The sequence below is a fragment of the Embiotoca jacksoni genome, unplaced genomic scaffold (assembly GCF_022577435.1).
Source record: "Embiotoca jacksoni isolate LCO1_2020_lvr unplaced genomic scaffold, fEmbJac1.0.p SCAF_9, whole genome shotgun sequence".
Lineage (NCBI taxonomy): Eukaryota > Metazoa > Chordata > Actinopteri > Embiotocidae > Embiotoca > Embiotoca jacksoni.
In genome coordinates, this window is record NW_027185447.1 from 6067724 (window position 1) to 6092981 (window position 25258).

At 41.2% G+C, this 25258-nt stretch overlaps 2 protein-coding genes across 4 annotated transcripts; one reads left to right on the forward strand and one right to left on the reverse strand.

The window, feature by feature from the left end:
- Window positions 1–309: 309 nt before the first annotated feature.
- stac3 (SH3 and cysteine rich domain 3) lies at window positions 310–6760 on the reverse strand. 2 transcript variants are annotated; one of them, XM_069140712.1, is made up of 13 exons: window positions 6563–6760; window positions 5492–5531; window positions 4913–4991; window positions 4220–4376; window positions 4030–4127; window positions 3791–3851; window positions 3041–3138; window positions 2789–2855; window positions 2486–2535; window positions 2277–2359; window positions 2074–2125; window positions 1840–1977; window positions 310–1575 (listed from the first exon to the last, which is right to left on the reverse strand). In XM_069140712.1, the coding sequence occupies exons 2-13, from the start codon at window positions 5497–5499 to the stop codon at window positions 1468–1470; spliced, it is 999 nt and encodes a 332-aa protein (XP_068996813.1). In that variant the 5' UTR covers window positions 5500–5531; window positions 6563–6760; the 3' UTR covers window positions 310–1467. The 2 variants fall into 2 exon arrangements, with proteins under 2 accessions (XP_068996813.1, XP_068996812.1); XM_069140711.1 differs by having other exon boundaries at window positions 6424–6760.
- Window positions 6761–7990: 1230 nt separating this feature from the next.
- Window positions 7991–25205, forward strand: mbd6 (methyl-CpG binding domain protein 6). Of its 2 annotated transcripts, none has more exons than XM_069140708.1 (13): window positions 7991–8214; window positions 9168–9385; window positions 10511–10650; window positions 11756–11858; window positions 12341–12512; window positions 14045–16423; window positions 16896–17911; window positions 18490–18598; window positions 19219–19364; window positions 20336–21103; window positions 21278–21330; window positions 21717–21783; window positions 22893–25205. In XM_069140708.1, exons 3-13 carry the CDS (start codon window positions 10535–10537, stop codon window positions 22899–22901), a joined length of 4938 nt encoding a protein of 1645 aa, XP_068996809.1. In that variant the 5' UTR covers window positions 7991–8214; window positions 9168–9385; window positions 10511–10534; the 3' UTR covers window positions 22902–25205. The 2 variants fall into 2 exon arrangements, with proteins under 2 accessions (XP_068996809.1, XP_068996808.1); XM_069140707.1 differs by having other exon boundaries at window positions 22889–25204.
- The last annotated feature ends 53 nt before the right edge of the window (window positions 25206–25258 follow it).

Sequence of the window (25258 nt, forward strand, 5' to 3'; positions counted from 1 at the left end):
AAATTAAGCTGGGGTTTAGTGTCCTTTTATATGTAAAAGTTTAAAACATGTTTAAAATGTTGTATACAAATGTTTAAGTGTTAGGCTTTCGGTATTTAATATTAAGCACCACCTCAGTCTAGAGTGGAATTATATTCTACATGCTCCCAAAAACTTTTAATTAACTGTCCTGCACACCTCATCATCAGACACACTGCACTGGATCTTGAGAGGGTCTCTTTCTAGCACATTAAACTTTTATCTTCATTTGTTATAGTTATTCATACAGTTGTAAATAATGTAGAAAGTCAACAAGAACTTCCCTCTGTGTGTTTGCACAGGAACCCCAATGGCTTTTATTATTACCCAGTCAACACACAATGTAGAATAGTATATTTTGAATTATTGTTATGTGGTAGAAGTGGTAGTAAATGTATGTGTGTGCGTGTGTGTGTCACTATATTGCACGTATGCAAGATTGCTTATTGCAAATCTTCAGCTCCTATCTTAATCTGTGACTAAGGTGAGGTTAACCTTTTTGGTGTTTTAAGTTGGTGTTTTTGCTTTTTTGGAGACATTCTAAAGAAAGTTTCACAGCCAGGTTTTTAAGTGCACTTTGGGTTTAATATTTTAAACATTGAGGCTAAAGCATTACGCTAATTTGCTAATTTTATCAGCAGTTAATGTTGCAAACATTTGAAGCAGTGAACGGTGTTGCAGTTTTTTTTTGTTTTTTTTTTACAATGTTTTTCATACAGCCTCAGTTTATCAGAGTCACATATGTGATTTATGTACAAGCCCAATTGGCTTTGCACTTTTGACTTATAAGTTAACATAAAGTTACTGTATGTACATGTTGAAATGGCTTTTACACCTCTATTTATGCAACTATAGAGGATCTAAAGAGCCTTATACACAATAAAAAGCAATTCATTAAATGTTTTGTAGACAATAATTCAATTTACAATATATATATATATTTTTTTTTAATTGATTGATTAAGTAAATGCCATGCAAAATATTTGATTCACAGATCATCCCTAAATGTTCCTATCACTACTTGTCTCTCAATGAGAGTTTTTTTTATACGGCATTCAACTAAAATGCTGTAAACCCTCAAAACCCAGAGGTACAGGTCCACTTCTTATAAAAACTGTTTTGTCCGATTGATTTAGAAATAAATTTGTTTAATCTTTGCATCGGACCATTTGTAATACTATGGTATTCACAACAAAGCCAATGCATCACCGATCTATTAATGTAGGTATTAAAGAAACACTCTTTCGAATCATTAATTTGTCAGAGGGAACTAAAACTTCACAGCATAACATATTCTGCTGTGATGGACTCATTAATAAATGTAAATTTTCTGTAGATAGCAGATGTAGAAAATGTCGGAAACATCGAGACAATTTTCTGAACAACGATGTGTCCAGTTGATGCTGATATTCAGTGTGTTGCAGCCTTTTTTGTTGCACATCCTGGTGTTTATGTCACAGTGATCTCCTGCAGAAGATCAGCGGGGAAATAGCCCAGCTTGCGTCCAGTGCTGACCTTCAAGTAGCCACCTTTCTCATCTCCTTTCTTCACCACAATCTGAAACACAGTGACAACATAAAAACCTGGCATCAGTAGGAACTTCATACATTTATGAATGTCTTGAATTGAAGCACCATTTCATGTGCCGATATTTATCTCTATAGATAAATTATAGGCAGGTATGAGATCTGTTCAACCTTATTAGAGGGCCACAGAAGCACCAACACATGAAACAAATATTATACTTTTTTTTTTTTACAAAATCTGATTAGGAAATTAATGCATGTTGTTTAATTACATATTTAGCATGATTTAAGTTACCTGATCTTTCTTAAGTGTAATTTGTCCCATCTCTCTGTTCCCTACAAAGGAGCGGGTCACCTTGAAAACTCTCTCTGATGCGCGAACCTTTATGAGGTAGTTGGTGGGGAAGTATCCTGTCTTCTCCCCCATCTTTCCCTGAAAATACAGTGAACAGACTTTGAGTTCATCCTCCGCAGTGACATAAATAGAAACACCATATTTACAACTTGAGTAATCAAGTGTTAAACTCACCCTCCACCACTCTTCATTGGAGTCATCCAGTACTGTGATCCGATCACCAGGGCTAATACACAAACACATAGGCAATGTCTTTTATTGCTGCCTTTTTGTTCACATAATCAAAAGTAAAATAGATTCAATTTATAAATCAATGAATAAATGCATTATAGTGTATGTTATCATTGTGAAGAATTGTTTGTGTCTTAAAAACGCACTGGAAGTCAAGGTCATCTTTCTCAATGGCCTTGAAGCGGTACAGGGCCAGGTAATAGTGGGACTGGGAGAATGTGCCCTTACTCTGTTGGCAGAACAGCACAGATGCTACATTATATGACAAATTATATTGATTTAAAACAAAAACATGTTCACAAATGTTGTTACTTTGAAAAACATGGCTGCTTGAGTTGTGATGTTTTTACCTTACCTTGTCATCTGCTTTGTGTTCTCCTTTGTCCTTTTTATCATCAGGCTTCCCTGTTTCAACATCAAACATAAGGATCAACAACACTCTCCTGAGTAACTTAGAAATGGAGAACAAATCATTTCATGTCATCTTCACGTCATCTTCATGTCAGGTATGTCGCAATTTGGATTTGTGTTTGCACAAATTTTGTGTTTTCTTTGAATGTTTATTGTTTGAATTTCTACTTATTGCAAGGATTTATGATCACAACAAACATATTATATACCACAGAAAACACGTGACCATCAATTAGTTCATTTCTACCTTCTCCGCCTTCCTCATTCTCTTTGGGCTGCTGGTTCTCCTCTTCCTCCTCCTCCATCATCATAATCTAGAGGACACAACACTGTTAAAATCAGCACTGTACACAAATCTCATAGTTTAGATTATACTCTCTCAAACACTGCATTTGCTTGAATACACAATGTCTAAATTCATTGCTTGGCATTAGGGACTAAAATTCTTAGTACTGTATTTCTGAAATTCATGTTTTGATTCAAAGTATAAAAAACACACATTTTTCTGGTCTTTCTCGTTCTTTTTGCGCTCCTTATTTGCCATGATGACGCCGACCCTCAGGGTGTCAAACACAGGGTCGTTCCGGTTTGGGTTGTCTGGTAAAGGACAGTGGAATAATTAAATGACAATTTGAAAAATATTCTGCAGTGATCATTTCAAAAGATTATTATGTAATATAACAGTAGCTGAAGCTCTGATTTGAGAAATACTAAATCCATGTCCTCGCAAATGCACCTCCAACCTATACCAAATATCAATTGTAATGGTATTTGTGTTGGAGGATTTAATGCATTTTTATTTTATTCGTAAGCCGTAAGATAAATGTCTGGACCCACTTAAAAGCTTTTAAGCTTAAAAGTAACACAATATGGAGAGGAAGGGTTTTTGCTGGATAATGATATTTAATTTATTTGTTTCTATTGTTTGTCAAATTCATTTTTCAACATGAATGTCAAAATGCTATTTTTAAATCTGATCTACACAACCCTATCTTTGCATTATTTTGCTGCCTAAAAGTAGTCAATTTAAACATATTGAATTTAAAAATATTAAATATATATTAATATTGAAAGCATTATGAAAATACTGAAATATACCTTATAAAATACTTAAAGTGTTCACGATTATAGGTGCTATTAAAGAAACAGAAGACATGCTTAGTGTCTCCTTTAATGGTATCAGAATATCAGGTAAAAAAAACGTTGCTATGAAATAGAGATATTGTGATTCAAGGTTAATTAGACTCACTGGGATCTGGTTGGTCACTGCCATACAGGGGGGAGCTGTAGGCCCTTCTGAAACCAGGTGGCTACAAGGAACAAACAGAGAACTTCATATTTGAACATTTTTAACCATTTTTGTAAGGATTATCTGTCTGTCTCAAGGCATAGTAATGGACATCTGCATAGATTGTTGTGGCTGATTACACTGTATATACTACATAGTCTGTATATAGTTTCAATCCCAGTCGACAACAGCAAACTCACAATTTTTCCAAAGCACCTCTGGAACTCGACATAAGACTGACATGAATGGTGAATGTTGGTCTTGCAGTTTTTACACCTCAGAGCGAATTTGTTGTTCACTGGAAGATGAGCAAGGGAATATCAGTCGGGCCAATCAGAAACATAGAAGAATAAAATAACCAGGTATTATGTATAGAAAACCAACACATACAGACGATCATGCGAGCACAGACGTCACAGAACTTGGGTTTCTTGCAGTAGTGGTCCTTGAACTTGTGGGGTTTGTCGTTGATCCGGACAACATTATCTGAAGGAGGCTCTGGTTCCTTCTCCTCCACCTCCACCTCCTCCTCATATATGAAATAGACCTGGGGACACAAAGGGCATGTCTCAGACAATCAATAAGATACACATTCCTGAGGCAATGCTTTGATGTATGGCCTGCAGCCTTCTCTGCTGAAGAGAAGGAATTTGATAATGTGGACTCAGTTTGTGTGAATACTCGTCATACGACAAAAAAGTGTTGTTAAAGTGTTTGAATTTCAACTGCCAATCTTCCCTGTGTATCATAGTCATAAAGAAAGGGGCAGTAATGAAATGTTAAATATTTTATGTCGAGTTGTTTTACTCTCCTTGCTTACATACTTACTGTATACCTATCCTTATTTTCTACATTTTACCATCTTAAGAATCAGATTTCTAACCAAACCTACAGTGATCGTCCCTCACAGCTCAGCCAGCGGGGTTGCTTTATCCCATGCGGTTATAAAAAACAGAGATACTTAAGTCCGAGCTCATATTTTTTCCAATTGACGCTGGGATCCTGTCTCAGCTGGTGGCTATTTTAAACAGCCCGGGAATGGCGCTGCTAATAGTGGGGGGTTGACGTGGTGCTGTCACTCACAGTGTCTCCGTCCTCCTTCACTACATTGTCAGGAGCTGGAGGATTGTCATGGATATCCACCGAATGTTTGTCATCCTCCCTAACACACACACACACACACACACACACACACACACACACACACACACACACACACACACACACACACACACACACACACACACACAGAAAAAAAAGCACAAAGGCATGAGGAAGATCAAACTGCACAGGCGCATATTGATGTGAAGTTATTTTTTCTAGACATAGTTTCAACTTTTGATTTCAGATGTGACCTCTTGTCACTTAGGAACTAAAGCATGACATTTAAACATATAAATTGCTAAAGTGAGGATTAAAAGGTTTTCACATTATCACTTAATGGAGTGATTAGATGCAACTGACATGCTTTGTGCCAATATTAAATTGCCATTCCTCCTCAAAACAATGCAATGTTGATTATTTATTCAGGGAGAGTCCTATGGTACAAGCTCTTAAATGAACATGGAGATACTTTATCATTATTATACAGCTTCTTTGGGCAGGTGATATAGATTTTTTTTATTGATAGGTGATTGTATTGATTTCAAGAATTATACTCACTGATCCATGTTGTGGTGATGACAATGTCAAGACCACCCACCTAGACAGAAGTCACAGTTAGTTTTATTGTTGTTGACTTTTCTGAAAGATTTTGAGACACCAAATCAGTTTGCAATAATCTTAGCCAATATTTATTGGGGGGAAGATGCACAGTATTTAGGTTTTTAACTAACTTGTTTGCTCAAAAGCAACTAATGCGCTTCTTTATAACTCTCACATTTTGAATAATTAGTCTCTTCTGTTAACTATTATGTCCCATTGTCGGCAGAGTCAATATGTTTAATAAACCAAATACAAATTCTTGACATTGTAGGAGACAACTGAATGAAATGCAGTCGGCAGAAAATAAGCCTGCCCTCTATTTGGCATTCATTGAAAATGTATCAAAATATAGTATTTTGGTTCAGTAAGAACTTCTACACCGGAATATCGGACAAAAACGTCTTGTCAAAAAGAGAAATGTTAGATGGCATCTAAATTTCAGACACATAAACTAGATTGTACAAACAGGGAGTTTTCTGCCTACACATGTGAAAACACAACAGACACACAGAATGTATTTCTGTGTCTGAATGAAAAGAAGTTACATGTAGCTAAGCACTTGCATACTCACTCACACAAACACACAGTGTTTTAGTGCACTTGTCTGCTTGACCCAAACTATTCTGGGGTTGTGAAATTCAATCTTATAGCAGCTAAATATGGGTGCCTCAGCTAGTCAGGAAAAAAAGAGCAGAATTCTAGAAAGTATTACTGAAACAGTATTACTGTAAAAAGGCAAAAACTTTCTCAGAGTTGTTGTATAACTCAGCTTGTATTTTAACTTCCTCACTGATATTAATTCAAATAAACTGGCTGACTTTGACACTGCTGTCATGCAAACACCTTTTGCATTAAAACCACCTGGACTTTAAACTGCAAAATAAGCCTACCTTTTTTCCAAATTTGTGCAGATCACACAGAGGAAATTACAAGTGCAGCGTGTTGGGGAATCTCTATGAAAGGGTCCTTCACCAGCTGGTAATGACTGGAGCGCTGTATGGTCAGTGTCGAACAAACCGGCCGACCAACCTGCCTGCTCACTTCAGGCCCCCAGGATGCTTTATCGACAGTCGCACAGTCTGGTCCCCTTTCAGTCCCTCTATTTTCTCTTCAGGTGATTTCCAAAGTGATCGTAGGCTCAGAGTGTGAGCATATATCTGTATTTGTGTATCTATGATTTTGTGCATGTGTTTGTGTGCATGCCAGGCTGAGAACTCCTATGTCAAGCTGACAGTTTGCGACAGCTGCGGACTTAGCACCAATGACGAGGGGAAATCAGATACTTTCTCTCCCTCTGTCTTCATTTGACACATATACACACATCTTTTCCCCTGTCCCACTTGTTCACAGACAACAGAAACACATACCTACAGAGGTACGCTCAGACATTCCTACTACTCTTTGTCCTGACGTTTCCTCTCCATGTTGGATTAAATGTGTATATCTGAATTACCATGAACTTGCAGCTGTGTGGGCAGAACCATAACCCATTGAAGACACTGGGGTCATGTCCTCAGTCATATGTTGCACATTTGGATGCACAAAGGGGACTTCCAGGCCTGATTACATTTTGAACATTCCTTTATTGAAACTGTAAAAATAGAAATACAAGCACATCAATTTAACATGGCTTCAACACAGCTGTCTGTTTTTCTGAGCTTTAGAGATGAATAGTTCTCCCAGCAGTGCTCCAAACATATGACGATCTTATAGAATATGACACATTGCTGTAGATTAAACAAAAAAACTGTAAAGTCATTCAAATGCACACAAATGCAGCAGAGATATGAATCCAAAACATCATGTACAATAATAAATCACTGGCATGGAACATTTAGACTTTTGATACTTTCAGTAAATGTTGTTAATATTTATGTATTTTTACATAAGTAAGGATTTGAATGCAGGACTTTTACTTTCAGTGGAGTATTTTTTTTTATATATAGTGTAGTAGACTATTATTACTTTTACTACTTGAGTAGTTCTTCCATCATTGGGAGTTATGCAATAAACATAATAAAAAGGCAAACATGCAACATTGAGGTACACGAGAAATCAGTTTGCAGCAGAGGTTACTGGGTAGCGCTCTACAATGGGCTCTACATTAATAGATGTTATGCTTTAAAATACATCTCAGTAGATTTTCTATGTCTTTCAATTGACTTTTGTAGCTAAATGTAAGTAATACGTGTTATTGGGTCCAAAATTCAGCTCAGAGGAGTGGACGTAAATCCAGTATTGTTAACTGCAGTCATGCATCCCGGGCCTATTATTATTCTGTCATTATCATGTCCTCTATCAAGGAGCTCCACACTGCACTCATGTCTGTCTGGCACACTACAAAGGTCCCGTTGCATGTCGGGTACAATATTCCCTGAGCACCAATTGCGCATGCCCGACAGAAAACTCCATTATTTTTTTTTTTTGCTCGGAATTTGTACGAGAAGAAAAAAAAGAAAAGAAAAAAAAAAAAAAAAAAAAAAAAAAAAAAAAAAAAAGAAAACAGTGAGCAACTGTGACTTGGGGATTACATGGGTCGTTATGGTTGTCGGAATACATCTGGACGCTACACGGTTTAGCCGAACACAGACCGAAGCGACGGCCGGGTAGCTGCAGACCGGGAGCGGGACATCGGGACATCGGGACATCCTCCGGTCTCGTCGGGACTTCTCCACAATCAAGTACATTTCAGACAGTTAGCTCTGCTCGTTAGCCTAGCTGGTAGCGTTAGCCCCGAGATCCCAGGCGCAGTAAAATGAAGCCTTATTGCCCTTTGTTTATAAAAAACAAATCGGACCGGCAGACGTTGCGCAAACGCCGGGAGCTCGATCGCCCGCGCCGATACGTTATTTGGATGACGTAATTATCCGTTTTACGTCATTTATTAAACTATCCCGTCGTTTTCAAAACATTCTCCGGCTAGTCCGCTAGCCGCTAGCCAGCTAACTCTTGATTCTCCCGCGAGCCAGAAGAGCGGAGACTCTCCAGGAAACTTCTCCAGCGAGGAGCCCGACCAACACAGGTCGGCGGTCCCGCTCGGACCCACCTCGGGAAACGGGGACCGATCATTCAGTGGAACCTGGAGATTGAATCCGCAGAGTTTTTTGTTTTATTTTATTATTATTTCCCCCCCGGAGGAGTGTTTTGGGCACGGGGTCGTTTCTCGGTACCGCAGCTAACACGCAAGAGTTTCGCATCGGTGTGTTTCGTGCGCCTGACAGCTGTCACGACAGCAGCACAAAGTAGGGTAGCTCGTAGCTTAGCTGCTAGCCTGGGTGCTAGCCGCCGTGCAGTTAAGGGCATAATGGTCCGCGGCTGCACGTTGCATATATGTTGAACCTGGCTCGGATACGAGCACCGTTAAAGTTTAATTTCAGTCTCCTGTCTTGTCTCCTTGTTGGAAAGCCAGCTGCTCCTATTGTAGCTAAACATCCTGTAAACCCCAGGCCTACCTAAACACACCCTCCTACTTCAAAGTAACCACAGCTTGTTCCAAACTTGCATTCATTTTAAGAGACTTAAGGCATCTGTCGTGCTCACTTTTAAGTGCGCTTCTATTGCAGGAGATTGCATGACTTATTTACTGTGGTTGTGCTTGCCAGATTACATAATCCACCTCCACTTTCCTTTGCAGGCTCTCCGTCTGCATCCAAGCCCCTATTCTGATGTGAACGGAACAAATCTGTAGGAGTCATCCTGTAAGTGGAGAATCTGCCTCATAGCTGAAGAAAGTCCAGGTGTTTGGACGAGTCAGGTTTTACTGGCGGTCTGTGTGCTTCTAACCCACCAGCATGTACATTGGACAGTGGATACCGTAGCCAAAACAGATCCTGGCTTCCCAAAGATGACAAGGTAAGTGGCATGTTATTCTTCAGTTTGTCTATTTATTACATTAACTTGACAATACACCAAATTATTTTTGTTTTGCTGTGACCACACCCAGTGATCATATGTTTACATCACATTGACAGTTTTAAATGTTATTCTGTAGGAGCTTACATTGTCAGGAGCACAGACTAAATGTGTTGCACTCTGCCAGACCTTTTTTCAGTGTGTAGAAAGCTGCTGGAAAGCAAAGTTTCAGAAACTGACCTTAAATTAGTGCAAATTTTTTTTTTCAAATTACAGACCTTCGTATTTGCATTCTTCACGCTTCTGTCAAACCTAGGCGGATTTCATCATGGGGCCAGGGCGACATTTTTTATATTTAATGTTTGACATTGATATTTGGTATTGTGATATGTTTAATGCGATCCACACTTTGGTCATGCAGGTTGCATTAATAAAAACACTGATATCCCGACTACTTCACTGTAGAGACATTCGTTCATCCATTTTATGCATGCATGTGTTTACTTATTTAGTGACTCACAATGAAGCTCAACAAACTACTTTGATACATGCGACAAACTTGAGTTGCATGTGTGCATACATTTTTAAAAGAAGTTCAGCCGGGGTGGGAGCCTTTGCTGACTTTGTCTGGGCCATAATGATAAACTTGACTATTTTGAAGCTTTGTAACAAACTTGATCGTTTTAAGTAGTGGAAAAGTGTCATACGAAAATTTGTTTTAAATGCGATGCTGAGAATGAAGTAAAATTTAGTGTTAGATACTTAGAGTTAGATATCTTTTGTCCATAACTTAAAAATGAACTAAAAAAAAAACAGGTTAGACGATGAGATTGTAAAGTATTTTCTTCCAAAAGGAGTATGTAATATTCCACTTTTTACTGAACTGGGTTGAGAGCAAAAATGTGCAGGAGTGTATACAACATGAGCTAAAATGACATTAGCAGCAGAGTCCTGGGTTTGAATCTCGGCCTGCCGGACATTTAGTGCATGTCATTCCTGCGCTCTCTCTCTCTCCACATTTCCTGTCTTTTTCGCAAGTGCATTGTCAAATAAAGTCATTAATGAAAAAAAAAAAAAAACATCCTTAATAAGAAAGATGTGACAACACTTTGCTGCTTTTCTAAGGTGCTGGCAGGCCGCAGCTACAAAATGATGGGAGGCAGTGAGACTGTCAGTGGGGACAAGGATGGGGTCCACACTGCTGCAATACACGTCCCCATCGGCTGGCAGAGGAGAGTGGAAGGAGGGCAGGTGATCTATGTCAGGTGGGTTGGTTCAATTGAACAGAAAACATATGTAGACTTATTGCTGATGTTTATTAATATTTTGGAAGCAAATTTTGAAGCTCTGTTAATGAATGTGTCTGTATCATCTCAAACATTTATTCTGGACAAATAAGAATAAGAACGCCTGGTTTGCCAACTCATTTGAAGGAATGATACCCTGAAAGATGATTATAGCACTTTTGGATGTGTTTTTGAAATTGACATTTTTTCCCAAGAAACATCTCAAAGACAAGAAGGTGTTCTTCAGGCACTTTTATGCACGGCAAGTAGAGGAGATGTATAAAAAGCCTTTATTTAGTCAAGTATATTCGTGAAAGCGCCAACCCTTTTGTCCACACCGGCTCTTTGTTAGGGTGGAAAAATAATAAAAGAAACTAATATGCTTAATTAAATTAGGCCTTTTATACATCCTGCTCTCCTTGCTCTGCTGAAGAGAAGCGTTTTCTTTTTCTTTGTTGTGTTCAGTCTTTGATCTTCACCAATCAGTACCATGATTCGCTGCATGTGTAACACAGGATTTCCCTGTGCCTTAACATGACATATTAAAGATGAAATTGCACTGTTTTTGTGAATGCGGTATGGGTTGCATCTGAAGTACTTATTTTTTAAGGAAGCTGTAGCCTGCGTATTCCATATTGCAGTCAGAGTTTGTTTTTTCAAGGTACACCATGAGAAAAGCTGCAACAAAATCAATCATTTTTAATTGCGTTAACCAAAAAAAAAAAAAAAACACCTAAAGGGAATGTAACAACAGATCATTTAGATGTTGGCCTCAACCTTGATTCGTAATAAGCCAATAAAATTGTTCATCAAACTAGGAACCGCACTATTAGTTTCTTCAAAAAGACATAAAAGCAGATGATAAGACGGATTGGACATGGAGTTGAGATCACAGTCAAATATACTAACGTGTAATATGTCATAAGGCTAGTTTGTTATGGGCATCGTGGAATTTGGTTTTGTTACATCACTTTAGTTGTTCAATTTCATATACTTTTGCAGCTGTATTACAGCAACACAACAAAACTCAACATCTTTTAGTCAGTGGACGCAATAACAACTTGTCGCTGCCTTGTTCTCGTAGTCCCAGTGGTACTGCCCTATCCACTCTGGACGAGGTCAAGACCTATCTGTTGACTGATGGCACCTGTAAATGTGGTCTCGAGTGCCCACTCATCATCCATAAGGTAAAGCCTGTATAACGTGTGCGTGCGTGTGTGCGTGTGTGTGCGCACGTGTGTGTGTGTGTGTGTGTGTGTGGGTGGGTGTGTGTGTGAGTGATTGTGAGAGAGAGAGTGTGTGTGTGTGTGTGTGTGTGTGTGTGTGTGTGTGTGAGTATATTAAAATACACAAAAATACCTAATTTTCTTGGGGCTTTTGAGTTTACAATTGTTTCACTTCTCTAATGAGTGCATGTGAAAACAGCTACTTTCAAGACAGTTGTTGACAAACTTGCACTTCACATGCACACATTTAAAGAACATGGTGAAGGCCTTTTATCCTCTTTAAACTCTCTTTACCTACGTAGCGGGATAGTTTTAATTACTTTTACTCAGTATGCATCCATACAGGAGTGTAAAATACCGGCACGGTTGGCCTCCTTTGTCCAAAATATGATTACAAATGTATACATTGACCTCTGTCTAAACCTCAATTATGTATTATACAGGTTTTCAACTTCACTGTGGGTGTGAAGGTGGAACAGCACAGCCAGCCTTTAGGCAAAGCAGAGCAAGACATGACCAAACTGTGTAATCACCGCAGGAAAGTGGTGGCCATGGCTGCTCTGTGTCGGAGTATGCAGGCCTCACAGCTGCCCTTTGCCAACTTTCATCATCCAGGTAAATTTTGAAGCAATGAGACACACTAGACATTAGACAAGATACTTCTGTATCTGTGTCTGTTCAGATAAACAACAGATAAAGTGCTGTGAATTGGCATCATTTTTTCCAAACTAATTTCTACACTTACTTAAAAAGGTTCATGTAGGAAAGATACATTTTATTTTGGTCTGCATGAGGTCGCTCTGTAAGGTGTAGCCAATTCACCTCTGTTGGGTTTGAACAAAGTCTGCACTTTTTTTCACAAAAGGTTGAGAGTGTTGTGTTGTCAGTAGTGACCTCATGTGAAGGGCCGCAGTGAGGCAAAGATCTCACAGGTGCTGCAGAACCCAACCCAAATGTATTCTGTGTGTGGGCGTGCACGGTCAGTATACTCATCATCATGGGATGAATTAGAGATGAAATTGAATTTATGAAAGCACGGGAATTTGTTATTATCAGCTCTGACCATGTATTTAAATACAAAGTCTGCCGGTAAACCATATGCCTCAAACTACATTTCTCTCTAACATCTTTCTGTCTGCGATCTCTTTCTTTCCTTCTTCCTTGTTTCAATCATTAACTGGCATAATTGTATATTTGTACAAACAGGAAGGAACGTCAGATAAATGCTGGCAAAATCCACAAGGTTTTGATACAGTTTTTATTTATTCAGCTTTGAGCAAAACCTTTAAAAAAGCTTCGTGTGTGTTTGTTTTCCTTGTTGGAATGACGAGACAGATTAGCAGTAGAAACATTGTCGATCGGATGTGTGATTGTGAGACGGAACTGGGAGAAGCATGAGAAGACTGGTTCTCGTAAATCCTGTGTCAGCAGGTGGGAAGGGGTTTAAAGAAACTAGCTCTGTGCAGACCTTTTCCTCATATGTGTTGGTCAGTGCAGCAGCTGTCAGTCATTTAAAATGTAAAGAACTGTAGTGTACACTAAAATGTTTTGTCCCTGTTGATATTTTAATAGTAGTGACATGCCTCCATGTTAGCAGACATTCAGCAAAAATGACAAGTTGCGGTTTCCTGATGCTGTGCTTCCTCCACCGTGTTGTCCTGCTGCATTTTATATCCATCAGAATATTTAAGCTATTGTTTTTCCTCATAAGCCTGTTTATAATTTGACAAATCTATGTCAAGACACAATTACCTTTAACTTATTTGTTTGTTTTGTTTCAATATCTTCGGTTATCTTGCAGATGTGCATGTAGTTAACTCAGTTTTGCCATGCAGTATTGGAAAATAACAAGCATGTTATCACTTCTTTTCATGTGGATGTGAAAGGTGTGGTGAAACTGTTGTGTTTTAGCACAGTATCAGAATTAGAATTTCACAAACTGTTAGATATTAACTGGATGGTTTCAGTCTATTCTGCTGATGTTTGGTTATATAGGTTGGAATTATAAGACCATGCATTGCTATAAGATTACACACCGTTATGATGTCAAGCCTTAACATTCCAATATCAGGATGCTTTGCTGACCATTGAATTATAACAGATTTCCTTCCCAGTAATTAGCTGTGTATTTGTGTCCCCACACCCAGAGGTGAGCAGTCGAGTGGACGGCCGTGATCCAAAGGGAGAACCAACGGACCGCGAAGAAGAGGACCGTGGCATTTACTATCCAAAACTCCATCCGGTCCCAGCTCGACCCCACAACAACCTCCACCCGAACCCCTGTGCAAGCCCCAAATCCTCCCACCAGTTTACTTGCCCTTACAATGGTTCCTCCCCTGTCCTTCACACAAGCACGAACTCTCACCATCCCTTAGATGCTTTAAGAAGACTTCACCATCCTCCTCTCCCAGCATCCTCCACCTCTTCCTCTAGCACTTCATTCCCATCTTACAGCACTGCCCAGAGGTCACCCCGCACCCCCACAGCACAGAATATCAGTCAAGGTCAAAGAACACCCAAAACCCCGGAGACACCTGGCTCTCCTCGGTTAGGACCCCTCTCTTCACCTCCTCCCTGTTCCCCTGGAGGATTAAGAGGAGCACAGATTCACACTCATCATCCTCACGCTGTCATTGTGGGAGGCTCTCCCCTCTCGCCGTCTCCCTCCCTTTCTCCCTCTGTCCACAACATGTGTGTGTCTCCACACCAGCGGACCCGCCACCCCTCAGCCTCTCCTTCCTCTCTGTCTGAGCAGGGAGGAGGCTCGACAGCAGCTGAAGGAGGAGGGCTGATAGGAAGTAACTTGCCACAGAGGAGGAAATCCGCCTCTTCCTCACCACACTCTCCACTCCCTGGTGGTTCCCCAAACCCTAGCCCCCATTTCCCCAAGTACAAGCTGGAAGACATCTTGGAGCAGTTTAAGAACTCAGGCAACAGCAGCACTAATAACCACCACCTCTTAAACCCAACTAATCCCTCTTTACTGACCAACCAAAGCAGTAGTAATACTCATGCTTTCTCCTCGAAGCTCTCAAAGAGTACCATGACTCTGACCTCCAGCACAGGACCACCAGGTTTTGGGTTGAACTCAGCAGGGCCCTCTAGTTTACCTCTGGGGCCATTTTTGAACCACCAACATAGCCATCAGGGCAAGTTGCCACACCCAGCTTCTTTCCCTGCGAGTAGCCTGCTCTCTGCAGCTGCCAAGGCTCAGTTGGCTAACCAGATAACCCAGGGCCAGAGCGCAAATGTGGCCAGCAACCCAGGGAGCTTGCCGTGTTCTCTGGAGGTTTTGAAAGAGGCACAACAGCAACAGTCATCAAAGGTAACAAACAGCACTTTACACAACAGCCACTCTCCCTCCTCCATCGCCTCTACTAGGCTTCCCCATCCCTCCCTAGCAGCAACTTCCGCTGTTCTCTTTCCTCCATCCCACTCTCTCGTCCAGTCCCTGGCTTCCTCCTCACCCCACCTGCCTCCCACATCAGAGCGCAATGCGTCGCACAGGAAGAGGCAGCGACGATCTCCCACAGTGCTCAGCATGCTAAGAGACACCCAGCAGCTGGCTAATGGGCCACGGAAGGCTCCACCAGAAGACACAGCTTCTGCTACAGTTATCAACCTTTCCTCCTCTTCCTTCCCCTCCTCCTCGCACTCCTCCTCTACCTCAGCTGTGCAGAATGCTGTCATGTTGGATAACCATCATCAAGTCCTCCCCGGGCAGATGCCCAGGCTCCCTGCTCCTCGACCAACAGCACACCTTTCAAGGCCTTCTCGGCCAAACGAGGCGCTGGATTTCACTACAGGCCCGACAGCTACATCTCTTGGCTTGGATCCTCCAAACCAGCCTTTGTCTGCTCTGTTACACCTGCTCAGTGTGCAAAATGCACAGGCCACAGCCTCAGCATCCAACTCCGCCTTAGCTCAGTCAGGATCTGTGTCTGTTGAAGGAGGTGGGCACACTAATAAACACAGCCCCAGACTTTCACCCTCTTCTCCGGCTCTTCATCCTCATGTCAGGCACCCGCAGACTCGATCCCCGTGGCGAACAGATAACACTAATTGTCTACCCTTGGTGCCCCAGACACTTTCTCCGCCTCCCACCTCCTCTCAGTTTCAATCTCATCCTCAGTCTACTAAATCAAGTCCTGTACAAAGAGATTCCCCTTATGCAGTGCAGCCCAACTCTAATTTATCTTTCCACCACAACAGCAGCCCATCTCAGCAGACGTCACGGTCTCCCTTTGACAAGCATCAACCAACTGATAATCACATTCCTGCAACAGACTCACCACAGGGCACTGTGGGAACGGAGATTGGTAGTAACAGCGTATCAACATCTGTGGACCTGAGTCACACTCAAGCCGGTGTTTCCATAGGGATGTCCACTTCCCCGAAGCCTCTTGATCTTAGCAACCATGTCTTGGCCCTTCTCGCAGCATCCTCAACCGGGTCCCAGGGAGAGAGCAACTCCTCCAGCCGTACCACTGATGTTGAGATGTCTTCCCCAGGAAATCATACTGCAGGTCAGGATAATTTTCTCTCTTTTAAGTCTTAGAGATGTAACCTAAACTGTTGACAGTATACTGATGTAATACGGTTTCTAGAGCTTGGCGAAGCACAGAAAACGGACCCACATAGATATTGAAATTCTCATTGAATTTTGCTCATTCATGTCTGATTAACGTGTGATATATCTGTGACCATAGTTTCCCCCTTTAAATCCTGGTTTACCGATTATTGTATCTTTGAGGATAGTTAAGAGCAAGAGATGCAGATTTGTTCCTCCTTAATGGATGAATCACATGTTAATTTCTGTTACTGTTAACTTGTAAATTGAATGTAGTTTTGTAATTAATTGTCAATGCTCGATACCGTGCTTCACTCAACACTGCACTCATATACTGTAAAACGGTGCATAGTGTCTGGCCCTAGAATTAGTTTATTGATTGATAAGTCGGCCTGAATAGAGGTGATTGAGCCGTGTCTTTCCCACAGGACCAGAAGATCTGGGATATGAGGACCCAAAAGTCTCCACATTGACCAAACCTCCGGCAGCCACCAGTCCCGGGCTCACCGTGTCCTCCCGCCAAGGAGAGGATCGCAGTCCCCCAACCCCTTCAGCTGTGGGTGACTCAACCGCTTCCTTACCTCTGGCAGAGGCTTTCCCCTTCATGAACCAAGAGCAGCTGCTTCAGCTGCTGTCATCCACAGGAGGTCTACCTTCTCTCCTGGACCCCACAGTCCTCGCTTCATTGTCCCTAGGGGGGCTGTGGTTGGGTGGGCAACAAGCACAGATACCCCCTGCCAATGTTACACCACAACCACCGCAGAATCTTGCAGAGCAGCAGCAATCAGAGCAGCAGCATCAGTTACTGTTACAACAACAAGACGCACAGCAGCAAAACCAAGATCAACAACAGAAGCAACAACAGATGAACAACAATCCGCTGTTTCCCTTGTTGCCCTTGTTGAGTGGTGCCCAAGGGGAGATGCCTCTGAACCTTTTGGGCCTGCTGAACCCGCTCCCAGCACCAAGTTCAGGCCCTTCTGCAGGACAGGAAGCCGATTTAACAGAAAAACCAAGCCTTCAGGCTCTGCTCATGGCCTCCTTGTTGCTCGGGCAACAGCATGCCTCTTTGTTACCTCTGTCTGCGTTGGGCCAATTGAGCCAGGTCAGCTTGGAAGTTCCTATTCAGCAGTCACAGCAGATCCCCACCACACTGGAGGGGCTCACTCTGGATAAGACCTCTGGCCTCCTGGATCCATCCACCCTAACGGGGCAAGGGCTCCTGGAAGTTGCCCAGAGTCTTCTTCCCATTCCTGCAGGAGCTGAGGGTTCGATCCAAGCCCTGCAGTCTCTGCTCCTCCCCACCACTCTTCCTCCTCCCCATGCAGCCTTCCTGCCCCTCAGCCCTGCCCTGCTTACTGCTGCCCTGAGCTCTGCTGAGCTCCACCCTCCTCCCAACTCCCAGTTAGCTCCTGCACAGCAAACCCAACATACCCAACCTCAGGTAGGGTGTCTATCTCTCACACCTCTTTCCTTGATATTATCCTTGTATCCCTAGAAAAACCTATAAGCTCGTTTCCTTAACTGCTCCATTGTTCTCCCTCCATTAGTTTCCAACTTCTTAAAAAAACCAGCATAAACAAATTTTTAAATGAAGCCCTTGTCAGAGTATTTGTGTCTGGGTTGGTTTCAGGTTTTCTATTTTAATGAACTTGAAATGTGATTGCTCAAGTTTTTGGAAACATTACATTTTTTTAATTATTATTTTTAAATTTTAAGTTATATCGTATTTTACAGTTCAAATACAAATCAGTATAGATATAATTACTGAACACACCCAACCCATCTGCCAGCGCCGCACAGCATCAACCAAAAGAAAGAGAAAAAAAAGAAAGACATCAGTGGCAATTTGAAAAGGAGGGCTTTGTTCATTATTCAATTTTATTTTGCATTTTAGAAGAATTGGGATGTGTCTTGTCACCCTGTATTTCTCCAACCCACCTATTTTTTCCTTTGACTATTTTGTAATTTGTTTGCCTGAAACTCTAAAGCTCTCCTCCTCTCCTCCGCCCTGCTCGGTAGGTACCTACTGATGCTGGTGTTGACACGCTCATCCCCGTATCGCTCCAAGGCAAAGACAATTCCATCCTCCAACAGTTACTGCCCACTTTACTTAACCCTGCTATATTAGGTGAGTTATTGCCCAACGTGAATCATACAACCTTCTCAGGATTAAATTCCTAATGTCAGAAATGAAGTGAAATATCGGTTGCAGTAATAAAACTTTCAACACGTTTCCAATCTGTGGTGGAAAAACCGGGAATTTTTTTTAGCAGTTTTCCAGCTCTGAAAAATTACAGAACAATTTAGATAAGTAGTAAAATGTCCTGAAAAAGAAAGTCGTGTAGTCCTGGAAAATACCTTTTGTTGTGGTTTGTGGTTTTCGATCAAAGATTGCAGCTGACATTACAGCAATGTTCAGGGAATAAACATTGAACGGGAATGAACAATTGAAGAGTTTAGAGCTGCTCTTGGTCATATTTTTGCTCACATCCTGAATGATGTCAGATTCACTGCCAAATCAGGTATTTTGATCCCAACAGTCACAAACACTTTTTTTTTTTTTTTTTCTTTACTCTGGAGGGACTGATCAATAGGGTGGTTTTCATAGACAATGTAGCACTAATATATACCAGCATTATGTGACTGAAAATGACTCCTTGAAATGAGGGTGAAACCAGTTTAAATACTGCAGGGGTTCTGTAGCAGTAAGACAGTGTATCAGTGCATCTTTAAATTGTGTCTTTGCAGGAGATCTTGCCAGCATCACTGGCCTCCATAACATGGTGGGGATTGGAGCAGGTTCCATCCTCCTACCCCCAGTCCAGGCCTCTGCATTGGGAATGCCTCTGCTGCAGGGCCCTGATGGAGCCATTAACTTACTCAACAACATACAGGTCGGTAACTGGCACGCAGCTTTGAGGAGAATGCATGAGAAATGGTATACTTCTTTACTCTGTTTTTTTCAGCATCAGCCTGATTGTGCTGCAGCGCTGCTCTCCCCTGTGACAGCCTGGCTCTTAACTGCAAGCATTTTAATGCGTATGCCAATAGAAATGATGTGTAAATATGACTGTTTTTGTCCTCAACGGTGTGAATGAGTCATGAATTTAGACACCAGGATTGGAAAAATGATGTTCCATGGATTCACTAAACTTTGACTCTCTTTCTCATTAGTACAGAGCAGTGTACAAACCCTTCAGGCAGCAGCTTCTTTAGCTCGCACAGACCATCACACTTCCTTTAGTAACTTGAAGAAATACAATGTGTCTGGTTAGAGCAGTCTCTTCTTCCAGTGTCACTTAATGCTCAGACAAAGATTGTTTATGAAGTAGAAGAACCACCCACTGTGCAAATGTGACTGAACTCAGTGTTGTTGTTGTTTTTTTTATTCCCAACAAGTTTAACAGACATCTTCTGTCTTGCTGATCATGTCACGTTAGTTCTAAGAGTTGTGTTATGTTAAGATGTCATAGCTCATAGATGTCATAGATTTAAAGCCAGACCTTCACTATTTGGATCAAGTAGCTTGTGAAAAATGGTGACCTGTTTTTTCAGTTATTATTATGTGTTAGTTATCAACATTAAGGTTAATACAAGTATTGGATCAGACGCAGTATCAGAGGATGTTGAAGGATTTAAATCTGGATCATGATATTCCTAATTTTTACTTTTTTCTGTTTTTTAAATTGTCTGTGGTTCATTATAGAATTTGAATGTACTCTATGTTTTGTATATGTATAATGTATGTATAGTATATGTTGAAGTGTGGGTAACTGGCTTGAGGATACTTTTCCATCGAGGAGAAAACGCATTTTTCGATCTTCTTGAACATGGCATTTTTTCCCCCCTTCCTTTTTTCCTCCAGCTAAACCTTGCACCGCCCTCAGAAGGAGAGAAGCCAGTCTCATTGCAGGAAACCCAAAGCCCTGCCCCACAGGAAGACATACCAGCCAGTCAAATCATTCCCGAAGTGGTCCCGAGTCCTGTTCCAGGTCTAGCTCCAGCTCCTGCCCAAGAATCCACCCCACCCACTCAGCGAGGACCTGAGGGCAGGTCAGTTATTGATCCTTACACCTCTTTCATGGACACGATTTATACCTCCTTCCTTCAAGTCAGTGCTAAAGAGCAGGAAGACGGGGCCCACTTGGGGCCATCTGACCCCACTTCACCCTTCTGTGCCTTACCGCCGGTTTCTTTCCCCGTGGAGCACCATACCCCGTCCACTTCTGTCCCAACTCTGCCGCAGGCAAGTGCCCCAGTCTCCCTTAGTCCACGTCGGGCTTGTTCCCTCCGCAATCCAGACTTATCCCGACTCAGCCTGGAAGCGGCAGCCCATTCCCCAGCACAGGGGACTCCCAAACCCACTGAGGACAGGTCTGCGTCACCCTTACCAAGGAAATCAGTCATGGTGGAGGGACATACCCACCCGGAGCCTCCTCTGCCACCCATATACTTGGAGGAGGCCAAGACGGACTGTACTGGGCCTGCTGCAGCTGTGTGCCCGTATGTGGAGGCAGGGGTGGATAGACAGGGGCATCTACCCCATGCAGGATACCGCAGTCCAAGGGATGGATGCAGTGGGAGGCCCAGTGAGGAGACAGCGGGGACATTGCTGCACAGCAAACAGGGAATGGTGAGTGTCTTAGTCCTCTGTTTCCTTCCATCTCAGAGTAAAGGATTTATTTAAGTGGGTCAGCTTCATCCTCCAGCTTAGACACCAAAATGTAGACTTTGGTAAAGACTTTAGTAAAGGAAAGCTTAAATGTAAGTTACTGATGTAGTTTAATTTCTGGTTCTACTTCCCAAGGCTCAAGCAGAAGCAGTGGGTGGAGCCAGAAAAGGAAGGAAAAGGAAACAAACGTAAGTTGCTCTTTTGACGTTTCATTTCTCAGACGTGCTTTAGACAGGGCATCGCCTGGAGAAATCAATTCCAGTAGCTCAGATAAGCTTTTTGTTTGGCTAATGTTTCATAACAACTGTCCTGTCAGGTTTATGCAATTCAATTAAAGGGGCTTTATTGGCATGAAAGTAAAAAAAAGAAAAAAAGAAAATGATGCCAAATCATTAAACTACAGCTTGTCCAAATCTTTGAAAATCACATAATATCAATAATGTGAATTGTAACCACATTTGGCTGTATTTTAATTGTGTGTGTGTGTGTGTGTGTGTGTGTGTGTGTGTGTGTGTGGACACACACATCCTTTGGCTGTACGTTATTGAATACTAATGTGCTTTTAATCTATCAGGCTACAGAATGTGTTGGAAGACTTCAGAGACATGGACGCTACAGCACTAGAGGAAACCAAGGCTACAGTAAGACCCAGCTCCCCCTCACTAACTTACAGATCTATTGTTTTAATTATCTGAAGCTGTGGTTGTGGATCATCTCTCACTGGCAGTAGTGGCTTGTTTTTCCATTAGTTGCTGGAATTTGCTGTTTTTGCTTTCCAGCAGCCTGACATGTTTTCAGCCGGGCTTGCGGTCGACCTCGTGATCGCTCGCCATGAGGTTCACATTTGTGGTTTTGAGTGAAATATCTCAACAACTACTGTATCCGCCTTTGCTTGCCTTCTTGGCAAAAGTTAGCATGCTAACACGCCAAACCAAGACACTGAATGAGTATACCTGATAACATCAACTTGTTAGCATGCAGACTTTAGCATTTAGCTCAGCACAGCCTCACAAAGCTACTAGCGAGGCTGTAGAGCACCAAGAGCATCAAACTAACGTTATCCGGTGTGACATTTTTAATATCCTCAAACAGTTTCTGTCCGACTCTCTTTAGATAATTAATAGACACAAGTTATGGTGATTGAAAGTGTTTTAAGCACGAAAAATGTAATTAAATGAAGAAGTATTTGAAATAACAATGTCACCATGAGGTCCATTTAGTTGAACATTAATTTAGGAGCTTTCAGTCATGTGACATGATCTTCATCAGCTGATTGAGCTGCCCAGCTGTAACAGTGTTGTAGACAATCATATTTCCCTTTTTTTCTGAACATTTTAAGAACTTCTGTTGGCTCAATCAGGTTCGAAGTTTATTCTTGATCTTCAAAGCAGCAGTTAAGAAAAAACGTTTTAAATGGTTTGTTCAGGTTCCTCAATAGTGAGAACTTTACCCTGAATCTGTGCAACCTTGAGGGGCAGTGCTCTGCTTCTTACGCTGAACTGTTACTCTGTGAAGGATTTGCTAAAGAGAAATGTTTCTATTCCAGTCTGGGAATCTGGGAATGATTGTGCAGTTCTGACTGCAGTGGTAAAGTCATTGTGCCACAGGGGGAACAAATGAAATGAGCCTGATGTGACTTCTAAGCTCTCTCTCTCTCTCTCTCTCTCTCTCTCTCTCTCTCTCTCTCTCTCTCTCTCTCTCTCTCTCTCTCTCTCTCTCTCTCTCTCTCTCTCTCTCTTGTTCCAGACAGCTCTGCTGAAGCCGGAGAGGTCAGTGCGGGGCAGGAGGCGACGAGGTGCCCGGTCTCAAAGACAGTGATTGGTGGAGGATGCTGTCAGTCAGAGCTGTTCACCAATGAAAGGCGGCCACACGCCTCTCTCTACCCATCCATCTCTCCACCCTCATCACTACTGTTTAGACCTTTTTTTTGTTGTTTTGAAGAAGAAAAAAAAAATCAACTGCACTAATATGATGCTGTTGTCATGTCAACCATTGTTATGGCAACCACTATGAAAAAAATACATAGGAGAAAGATCTAGTCAGAATTTATTTTTTTTGAAAAGTGAAAAAAAAAAAACAGTTGGAGAGATTTTGTGGATCCTTTTTCACTTAGATTTACTCTTAGGTTGAGGTCACAGAATGATGGTTGCTTGACATTGTGATCAAAAATCTGTCAGTTAGGTTGGTGTTAGAGTTTTATCAGAGAAAACGTAAAAAATAACAAGCGAGTACTGTTTTCTTCTCATCAGTGTGTTACTGTGAGTCAGGATAAAGCCCATCTACTTGAACGATGCTCTCTGTTAAAAGTGCGTCTGTACACGTGCGGATAAGTGTGTCCTTTTGTGTATGTGTGAGTGTGTGTTGGACAACAGTGCTGTTGCTGAGCCCCTGCTGTCCGACCGTTTGTCAAATATATTTTTGTTTCCGTTAACGGGACCCTGTCTGTTAGTAAGATAGAGGTATCCTTGCGGTTGTAGTTTGGCGACAGCGGTGAAGCGCTCCTACGGTTTTCAGAAGGTGCTGAAAGAGAATTGAAGAAGGAAAAGACTTGATTTTTTTCCCCCCTATAAAATAACCTTTATATGGGACAAGCCAAGATCATTACATGGTTCACCCCAACAGGTTTCTTAGTCAGTTTACATCAACCACTGACCACTGAGGAAATTTGTTTTTCAGTAGATGTTTTCTTCATTGGTTTCCACACTAAAACATGAACTTGAAGTTATTTTTTCAGGTCATGGAGTCATGTTATATAACATGTCAGGGTTTCCCAACTTATCACGAACATTTTCACATATGAATCTGACCCAATGGAGGTTTTTGACATTCAAGATCCACAACAAATCTTCTCACATTTTGGCGACCCATTCACATGCTGCGTTTGTCTCCTAGAAGAATTACAAGTAGCTCTGGTGTGATGGGGACTATTTAAAATAAGACCCACTCATCATTAACACCACCCAGCCATGAGACAAAAGTCTAGCAAACATTTGCAGGAACGCGGAGTTTATAGAAAGTACTTTATGTCCTTTAAATGGTTGAATGGATGACTGGAATACTTTAAACACAGAGAGCGATGATGTCTTGCATAGATCTGTCGAGTCCGTGTGTTACTGTGGATTTGGAGTGATATCCTCTCTCTGTCTGCTCATATCACTGTTTGAGCTCTCCTCCACACACTGCCCCGCCCCAAGAATACTGGCATCTCTAGCTGTATTTAAAAAAATTTAAAAAAAAAAAAATTTAAAAAAAAAAAAAAAAAAAAAAAGATTAAAGAAAAGTGAAAAATAAAGCAGATTATGCAATTTCTACACTTGGAGATTTGTACATATGTACAGTTAATGTGTTTTATTTTGATTTTATATTGTTAGAGAAAGACGAGAGAAAAGAATTGTGAATTTTTCTGGGAATTGTAATTAAGTATTTTTCTCATTCTACCCCTTGCTTTCAATACTTATGTTTAAAAAGACGATTAAATTGTGGACTGTAGCTTTCTTTTTTTATATGGGAGTCATTTTTTTTTATTTAATATTAAACTATTTACAGAAAATGTACCTTGTGTGGATTTCTGTTTAGAATGAGCAAATTCATGTTGCAGTTAATATAAATATTCCTTCAGCTCTCACACAAGTAAGTATTATTTTAAAATTTTTATTTAAGTGATAACTCTAGAAATAGCCTCAGATTTGCACCTCGTTTACGTGATTAAAAATTACAGTTTTTACAATTTTTTTTTTTTAAGTTGAAAGGAGAGACTATAGATCCAATTAGGATTGAATATTTTTGTTTAATTGTGAACTATATAGTGTAACTAGTTGCATTTACTAAATATCCGGACTTTTTCTAAACATTTTCTGTTAAAAAATATGCGCTCAATAAACCATTTTTATATAGTAAACGTTTTGACTTGTAAAAGAAAAAAAAAATCATGCAATGGTTTTCAATTACACCTGTGTTTTTCTGCTATGATGAGCCATAGTGTTGTGAAAGGTCTGTAAGTGCTTTCCAGACTGCATTTGCAATGTTAATTATAGATATTAATATATTTTTTTAATGGGTATGGTAATGTGTTGCCAGTCTTGACATTGTGCTGCATCATCTTATCTCTTCAAACGC